Genomic DNA, 10010 nt, shown 5'->3' with positions numbered 1-10010 from the left:
ATAACTATGCATTCTGGAAAGTCATAATGGAAATTTTTATGGGGTCTGTTGACAGAGGCATCTGGGAAGCTGTGCTAAATGGTCCCTATATTCCTAAAAGAACTGTTGATGGTGTAGAAGTAGAAAAACCATACTTTAATTGGACTCCTGAGGAAAGTAGAAGAGCCCAATTTGATATTAAGGCTCGTAATATTATTTCATCTGCTGTAGTACTTGATGAATTTTATAGAATTTCAGTGTGTAAGACAGCACAGGAGATGTGGGAGGTCCTCAGAGTCACACATGAGGGTACAGACGACGTGAAACGTGCAAGGAAGAACACGCTCATTCAGGAGTATGAGATGTTCAGAATGCAGCCTGGAGAAACAATATCTGATGTCCAGAAGCGTTTCACTCACATTGTGAACCACCTGACAGGTTTGGGTAAGACTTTTGACACTGATGAATTGAATGTGAAAATATTGAAATCATTAGACAGGTCTTGGCAACCAAAGGTGACTGCCATTTCGGAGTCTCAAAACCTCACTCAAATGTCAACGGCGATTCTCTTTGGAAAGCTTCGTGAGCATGAGCTTGAGCTAAGAAGATTAACTACAGAAGAGGATCAAGGCAAAAGAAAGACGCTTGCCCTCAAGTCTGAAATCTCAAAAGGAAAAAGTTCTAAGAGAATTGAGGATGATGATTCCGATAACGATGAGGAAAACATGAGTCTTATGATTAAGAAGTTTGCTAAATTTATGAAAGCAAAGGGAAAAGACAAATACCATGGAGAAAGGAAAGAAAATCGAGGATCTCCATCAAGCATTAAATGTTATGGATGTGGAGAAAGGGGTCATGTGAAGACTGACTGTCCTAAGAATAGGAAAAGTGAAGAAAAGAAAGAAAGAAAGTTTCCAAAGAAGAAGAAAGCTTACATAGCTTGGGAAGACAATGCTTCTAGTTCTTCAAGTTCAAGCGATTCAAATGAAGAAGCAAACTTGTGCTTAATGGCAGACTTAGAAGATGCAGGAAGCCAAGTAAGTAATTCTAGCTTAGAGTCAAGTGATGAGTTTGACTTACAAAAGGCATTTCTTGATTTGTTAAATGAATCTGAAAAACTTGATGTTGCTCATAAAAAGCTAAAGAAAGAGCATAATGAATTGAATTTGAGGTATGAAAAAGCACTAGATGATGAAGTTGTTTTGAGAAACAAAGTTAGTAATTTGGAAACTAAATTATCTGAATGTGATACTGTTATACAACCTGCTGAATGTCTATCATGTAAAAGTCATATGTATGATATTGACATTCTTGAGAATTTACTTGCAAAGGCAAATAAGTCTAAGTCACATGCCAAAACTATCTTTGAGAGAAGCAATGCTAGAAGTGGAAACATGCATCTACACAAAAAGTATAAAGTGATAAGAACTCGTAGAGTTTGGGTAGAAAAAGGAACTCTTGTGAAAAATAAAGTGAATGAGGCTTGTTGTTTTTACTGCATGAAATTTGGTCACACCTCAAACAAATGCAACATCAAACATTTTGGTGTTCCAAATGGTAAATATGCATGGGTTAAAATTGTAAAATGATGTATATTATGCATAAACTAACCCAAAGGACCCATAATAAGATTGGGGACCTAAAGTCTTGCTAAAATTTGTTTTGTAGGAACTTACTAAGTCAAAGAAGTCACTGTGGTATCTTGACAGTGGTTGTTCAAGACACATGACCGGTGACAAGAAAAGGTTTATTTCTTTTGAGAAGAAGAAGCAAGGATTTGTGACCTATGGAGATAATAACAAAGGTAGAATCATTGGCACTGGAGACATTGGAGGAGGAAACACATTGACTATAAAGGACGTATTATGCGTTGAAGGTCTCACACACAATCTCCTAAGCATAAGTCAATTATGTGACAAGGGTCTCAAGGTAACCTTTGAAAGTGATAGATGTACCGTATATTTTAAAAATTCTACTGAAATTGCTTTGCAAGGTGTTAGGCATAATAACATTTACTTGATTGATATTGAACATGCATCTAGTCATAGTATAACATGTTTAGTTGCCAAAGAGGAAAATCCTTGGTTATGGCATAAAAGAGCTGCGCATATTCATATGCAACATTTAAATAAATTGAGTTCAAAAGATCTTGTGATTGGTTTGCCTAAATTAAAATTTGAGAAAGACAAAATATGTTCTGCATGTCAAAAGGGAAAGCAAACCAAATCCTCTTTTTCGTCTAAAAACATGATTTCAACATCAAAACCTTTAGAACTTTTGCATATGGACTTGTTTGGTCCATCTAGAATTAAAAGTTTTGGTGGAAACTACTATGCTCTTGTGATTGTTGATGACTACACTAGATTTACTTGGACATTTTCTTAACCTTGAAAAGTGAAGCTTTTAAAGCATTCAAATCATTTGCAAAACGTGTTCAAAATGAAAAGGATTTGAAAATCAAAACCTTGAGAAGTGATCACGGTGGTGAGTTTGAAAACGAATCTTTTGAAAAGTTTTGTGAAAAACATGGAATTGCTCATAATTTTTCTGCTCCAAGAACTCCCCAACAAAATGGTGTTGTTGAAAGGAAAAATAGGTCATTAGAAGAACTAGCTAGGACTCTTTTAAATGAATCTAATGTGCCAAAATACTTTTGGGCTGATGCAGTTAGTACTGCTTGTTACGTGTTGAACAGAATGATAATTAGGCCTATTCTTAAGCTAACTCCCTATGAACTGTTTAACGGTAGAAAACCAAATGTATCTCATTTGAAAATCTTTGGATGCAAATGTTTTGTTTTGAATAATGGTAAAGATAATCTAGGCAAATTTGATGCTAAATCTGATGAGGCAATCTTCTTAGGATACTCTTTAACTAGCAAAGCATATAGGGTGTTTAATAGAAGAACCTGAAAATTGAAGAATCAATGCATGTTGTCTTTGATGAAATTGTGGACCTTGAGGTGAACCCTCTTGAGTCAAATAAACCAATTGCAGGTGATGAGGATTATTTGAGGGAAGCTCTTGAAGAGATGTATCTAAATGAAAACTATCCTCCAGAAACTCAAAATGAACATCAAGTAGTTGATCCTAAAAGCTATCAACAACCAAGAGGACTTTCTCTGGACAACATCATCGGAGATATGTTAAAAGGGGTAACTACTAGACACAATCTTAATAATTTCTGCTTAACAGTAGCTTTTGTGTCTCAGGTAGAACCTAAGAACATAAAGGAAGCTCTTCAAGATGATAAATGGTGTGTTGCTATGCAAGAAGAACTCAATCAATTTGAAAGGAATGATGTTTGGGAACTCATTCCTAGACAAGATGATTATCAAATCATTGGAACAAAGTGGGTGTTTAGAAACAAGCTTGATGAAGATGGCAACATCACCAAGAACAAAGCCAGGTTAGTTGCAAAAGGCTACTGCCAAGAGGAAGGTATCGACTATGATGAAACTTACGCCCCAGTAGCCAGGTTAGAAGCAATTAGATTGTTACTTGCGTATGCATCCTTGATGAAGTTTAAATTGTATCAAATGGATGTGAAAAGTGCATTTTTAAATGGTTTCATTAAAGAAGAGGTATACGTTAGTCAACCTCCTGGTTTTGAGGATTTTAAATATCCTAATCATGTTTATAAGTTGAAAAAGGCCTTGTATGGTCTAAAACAGGCACCTAGATCTTGGTATGAAAGACTTAGTACTTTCTTGATTGAAAATGACTTCTCTAGAGGAAAGGTTGATTCAACCTTGTTTATTAAAAAAGTAGAAAAACATATCTTGATTGTTCAAGTATACGTAGATGATATCATTTTTGGGTCTACAAATGATTCATTGTGTGAGGGATTTGCACAAATCATGCAAGGTGAATTTGAAATGTCTATGATGGGTGAGCTTAACTTCTTCTTAGGACTGCAAATAAAGCAAATAGATGGGGGAACTTTTGTCTCCCAAACTAAATATTGTAGAGAAGTGCTTAAGAAGTTTGGTATGGATACTTGTAAAGAGGCCAACACACCTATGGCAACGTCCTGCTATTTAGATAAGGATGAATCTGGTGAAGGAGTAAATGAAACCATGTTTAGAGGAATGATAGGATCCTTACTTTATCTAACTGCTAGTAGACCAGACATTATGCAAAGTGGTGTGTGTGTGCTAGGTACCAAGCTAATCCTAAAGAATCTCATCTCATTGCTGTCAAACGGATTTTGAAATACCTTAAAGGCACCCCATCTTTTGGACTTTGGTATCCTTCTGATGCTTTACCTAGTTTGATAGGTTATTCTGATGCAGATTATGGTGGCTGTAAGATTGATAGGAAAAGTACTAGTGGAACATGTCATTTTCTGGGCTGTTCTTTAGTGTCTTGGCATTCAAAGAAACAAGCTTGTGTAGCCTTGTCTACCACTGAAGCTGAATACATTGCTGCTGGAAATTGTTGTGCCCAAATTTTATGGATGAAACAACAACTGGAGGATTTTGATATCTTCCTTGATCACATTCCTCTGAAATGTGATAATACTAGTGCTATCAACCTCACTAAGAACCCCATAATGCACTCCAGAACTAAGCACATTGAAATTAGACATCATTTCTTGAGAGACCACATTCAAAAGGGAGATTGCCAAATTGAATACATTGACACTTTACATCAATTGGCTGATATCTTCACTAAAGCACTACCTAAAGATAGATTCTATGAGCTTAGAAGAGAGTTAGGAGTGTTAGATATGTCCTAAATTCAAACTTTATAAAATTTTCTCAATTCTGGTACGATCAGCGCTTTTAATCGATTATCAAAAGATAATAATCGATTATTTTTTAGCTTTGGCCAAAACCCCTATTCGCAGATAATCGATTATCACTTACAAATAATCGATTATCCATATTCAAACCAAAACTGGACTTGTATGCGAAGATAATCGATTATCTTCATACATAATCGATTATTACACAATTTCTGGAAAGTGACTTATGAGCAGATAATCGATTATCACTTAGAATAATCGATTATTACGCGATCTGTTTCAAAAATATAGCCGTTACAGTGAATCCTAACGGCTGGAAACGGTCATAAACGGCTAGATTCTCCACTTTTTCTTATAAATAGCCCCCTATAATCGATTATTACTCACTTCTTTGCACCCAGAAACCTGCTGTACCCACATCTGAACCAAATCTCTCCTCTTTATTCTTTCCTTCCAACGTTTCTTTTGTGCCCACTTCTCTCATGGCTGAATCAAGAAGAACCCGAAGGAGGACTGCTGGTGCTTCTTCCTCTCGCTCCCGCAATGTTCGTCCTGCTTCCATCGAAGGTTGGATTTCAGATGAGGAGCAACATGGTGACTATGTTCATTTCTGGCAAGAACGCCGAATCATGGCGGTAAAGTTCATCCGTCTCGACTTTTATCGTTATTATGGCTTTCAATTTCCAGATTTGTTTCGTGCTCAAGGACTTACTCATCTAGTGGAGCAAAAGGGGTGCATATACCCTGATCTTATCCGTGTCTTCTACTTCAATATGCGTTATCGTGACGGCATCATCACAACAAAGGTAAAAGGTGTCCCTATAATTCTGGATGATGACATATGGACAAATGTTGCACAACTCACACTATGGGATGATGCTGTCAAAGTCCATCTTGGAGTTCCGGACTTCAATCGTCTCCTCGCCTTTCAATCTTTTTTGCGTCATCCTGAACACCAAATCAATCGTCGACAATTGCTTGTGGGTGGATTCAAGGTTGAAGAAAGGATGATTCATTACTTAATTGTATGGATCCTATGTCCTCGTGCCACTAACCATGCTCAATGCTCGGAGCAAGATCTTCTACTACTATATGGGATTTTAAATCACATCCACATTGATTGGCCAGCCCTCATCTCCGACACCATGGTAAAGGCCAAGAAATATTCTTCTTATCATTTTCCATATGCACTTCTCATCTCTCGAATTTTAGAATACAAAGGTGTAAGTGTGGACGGCGAACTCACTACCTCCATTCAAGCAATTGGCACTGAAATTGGTGAGACAACATTTCGCCAAATGGGTTTTGTTGCTCGTGGCCGTGTGATCATTCACAAGGATGATGATCACCACGAAAATGTCAATGACGATATGGAGGCCCATATGGTTGATCCTGTCCCAGCTGCTACCTCTGCTGATGATGGTCCTTCTCACATGCCTTCAAATTCATCCCTGACTATGGAGGAGCATTTTGCAAACCTGTCTAAACAACTGGAGGATATGCGTCTCTTTCAACAATCTCACTTTGACCAAATATATGAGTGGCAACAAAATCATGAAGAATTTGTGATCGACCAGTTCAATGACCTTGACACTCGCATTGGAAACATTGAAAATCATTTTAATCTCCAACCTCCAGAGAGACCACCAAGTCCTGAATTTTAGATTTAGGATTTTCTGATTAGTGTGCTTTCATGTTTGTTTGTTTTGAATTCCTAGAATGTTTTATCATCTTCATGTCTTGCTTTATGTGCCCTTGTACTCTTTAATGTTTTCCTGAATAAAATGATCTACTGTTTTAGTACTTACACTGTTTAATTGAGGGGAGCTCATATTAAGGGGGAGCATTATCACTCTTTTTGCTTATGATCAAAAAGGGGGAGAAATATGTGCAGTTACTACTAACTCCTACTGTTGTCTCTCAGTTTGTATCTTTTGCAGATAACCCAACATTGCTTTTAAAAAGTGATTTTTGATCATCATCAAAAAGGGGGAGATTGTTACCAATGAAGAGCATTGGTAAATTTGAAGATAAACAATTTTGATGATGCTGAAAGATGATACATTGTTATTGTTGTTTTAAAAGCAATTTGTAGATTATAAATGTATTAGGAAAAGTCTTCAACATGTAATACTTAGAAAAATTCGTATTTTTAGAACTTCTACGCATTTAATCGATTATTAGAAGCTATAATCGATTATCCTGAGCCCTTCTGAAAAACCTCGTTGCTCTGGAATAATCGATTATTACTCCGAATAATCGATTATCACAGTTCTGATGAGAACTGCCAAAAGTCTCTGGAATAATCGATTATTCCTCAGGATAATCGATTATCACTTTTTGAAAACCCTGTAACGGACTCGAATAATCGATTATCACTAACAATAATCGATTATCTGCGGCAGTTATAATTCATCTTTGCAAACTTTAGACCAGTGGGCTATATAGATGAGTTCCAGAACTCTTAGAACGAACTCTGAGCTTTTGAGAATACAGTGTTATCTGAGGAAGTTCTAAAAAGCTAGTTCAAGTGCTTTGCCTGGTCTCGTGAATAGGAGAAGCTCGCGTTTCGTGTGTCGATAGTCGGAGCGGTTCTCTTCGAGTTGGCAAGGTGGTCATCTTCCGGTTCGTTCGTCGAAGGAAGGTTTTTTATTTGTTTTTATTCACTCTTATTGTAATTTGTAAAACTGTTTTTAGTGAAAACGTTAATCACTTTTTATAGTGATTAACAACTGGACGTAGATTCTTTTGAATCGAACCAGGATAAAAATTCTGTGTTGAATTTTCTTGCTCTCTATACTCTTTACATTTTACGCATATCAACTGTTTGATAAATTTTCTCTAAGAAAATTGTTTTTCTAAAACGAACTATCAAAACTTGATTTGTGACCGTAACACGCTTTCCGAGTATTTTATTCCGCTGCGCGACTCTATAACGGTACCGATTGTTCCGACAAACTCTATCATCATGCATATCGTGTCATCTAGTTTTACTCACAAAACATAACTTTTTGGCTCCTTCATTTTATGATTTCTTCGTTGAATAATATAACTAAATTTCATGTGCATAATAGAATTCATTAATGAATAAAATAAAGAAAGTTCACAACCGTATGATATCCAAGTTTTTGTTTACCACTGTGTTATTGAAAGCTTTCTTAATGCGCGATATTTTACATACTAATAAAAGATTAAAATGGGTATTACCATTTCCTAGATAACACATTTTATTCATTTAATGTTTTTTTATGACGTTGTAATCCTACGTTATATTTATAAACTGTTTTTTGACATTTTTATAACATTTTAAATAAATATTTGTTGGAAGTCTCAAATTAACTAGAGATAATTAACTAGAGATAAGACTAATTTAGTGTATGTAATGTTGGGAAGTGCGAGTCTAAGTTCCATATTGGATAGAAATGAGAAGTAGAGCACTATATAAAGATGAAAGACCCATTAACTCATTCTTTTAAGTTTTTGGTAGAGAATGATATCAATCTTTTATATGATTGGACTCAAATTTCATTGATGTTTATATCTCTCCGATGAATAGTAATATCAGAAAGTGTATTGAAATTTTTAAATCGACTAAAAATAAAATTAATTTAAATATAAAAATATATATAAATCTCATTTTACATGTGAATTTTATAGACTTTAAATTAAGTTTAAAATATACTTCCTAAGATATTATATAATATTTGCAAATTTACTTGTAAGAAATCAAGGTTACATCATTTCACGCTGAAAACAAACATGAAGTTTAGTTAACTAAGATTTAATGGATTATAATCATGATTCCAGGAAAGAAATATTGAATATATATATATATATATATATATATATATATATATATATATATATATATATATATATAAATAAAGAGAGAATAATAGCACATGGCTAGGAGTTTCAAGAATCAATGCTGGCTAGCTTCATACATTGTAGGAAAGAAAGCTTGAACAGCTTTGCAGATTCCATTGATTGATTTTTCAGAGTAGAAGGAACGCAAAACCAAATGTGGCAAGAAAGAAAAAGCACACATGCATGGTTGTTTCATATCATCATCATAATTTCAATTTCAAAAGTACAATTCATATACTACAAAATTTCACAACGTTACAGTGAAGAAATCAAACCCATGCTAGGTATACTACGGCCCAGTTGATCCATTGGGTCTCGAACTATCATAGACTCACCTGAGAAAAAAAAACCTACCAATTTTTTTATTAAAAATTCATGTATAAGAATTTTATCAATTTTATTTTATTAAATATATTTTTAGTTTCTTAATTTAAAATAAAATAAAATTATTCTTTTTCCAAACTTTTGACCTAATTTAATTTTTCAATTTTAAAAATACGTAAATTTAATTATTTTAGTCAAATTTTATTAAAATTATTCAACATGAAACGTATTTTATAATATCATTTAAATTATTTACACAATTTGACATATTTTTGTTTGTTTGAACATTAAATGAATTTAACTATAATTAAAAAACTAAATTCAAATATCTTTAAAATTGAAGATTAAATTATACCAAAATTTCGAAAAAAAAAACTAATTTTCAATTTTTACTACAATATTAAAAGAAAAAAAGTATTTAATCTTTTTCTTTCCTGTCGATTTTAAAAATGAAAAATATCCTAAACATGTGACGATCAAATAGATACTATATCACGATCAAATAGATATTAATATTATCCGTCATATCAAATAATAATTAATACATATAGACCTTGAACATGGTGAGAAATGATAAATGTTTTTTTATTGGTTTAATCCTATATTACATCCCTATTTATGTACGAATGTTTCAATTGGGTCCTCGTTTTTTCAAGTGTATCAAAATGGTCCTTAATTTTGAAAATTGATATCAATTGAGTCCTTTCCGTTAAGTTGGCTGGACGGCGTTAAAAAAATTGATGAGTGGATGCTGAGATGACGAACCAACGCTCGTCCACCAGCGAACGAACGCTCGTCCACCAGCGAATGAACGCTCGTCCACCAGAGAACGAACGCTCGTCAACCTCTTACTGCTGGACGACCGTTCGTTCCACACTGGAATACCGTTCGTTCGGTGGTCGACGAGCGTTCGTTCGCTGATAGACGAGCGTTCGTTCGCTGGTGGACGAGCGTTCGTTCGTCATCTCAGCATCCACTCATCAATTTTTTTAACGCCGTCCAGCCAACTTAACGGAAAGGACTCAATTGATATCAATTTTCAAAATTAAGGACCATTTTGATACACTTGAAAAAACGAGGACCCAATTGAG

General features: G+C 34.7%; 1 protein-coding gene across 1 annotated transcript; it reads left to right on the top strand.

Annotated features, from left to right (window-relative positions):
• The first annotated feature begins 257 nt into the window (after positions 1-257).
• On the top strand, positions 258-6392 carry LOC148202923 (uncharacterized). Its single transcript, XM_088109704.1, has 2 exons — positions 258-1016; positions 5130-6392. Exons 1-2 carry the CDS (start codon positions 258-260, stop codon positions 6390-6392), a joined length of 2022 nt encoding a protein of 673 aa, XP_087965830.1.
• Positions 6393-10010: the final 3618 nt, after the last annotated feature.

Source organism: Vigna umbellata, chromosome 3 (genome assembly GCF_029865625.1).
Source record: "Vigna umbellata cultivar VRB3 chromosome 3, Vumbellata_1.0, whole genome shotgun sequence".
NCBI classification, from domain to species: Eukaryota; Viridiplantae; Streptophyta; class Magnoliopsida; order Fabales; family Fabaceae; genus Vigna; species Vigna umbellata.
This window is presented reverse-complemented; position numbering and strand designations above follow the sequence as displayed.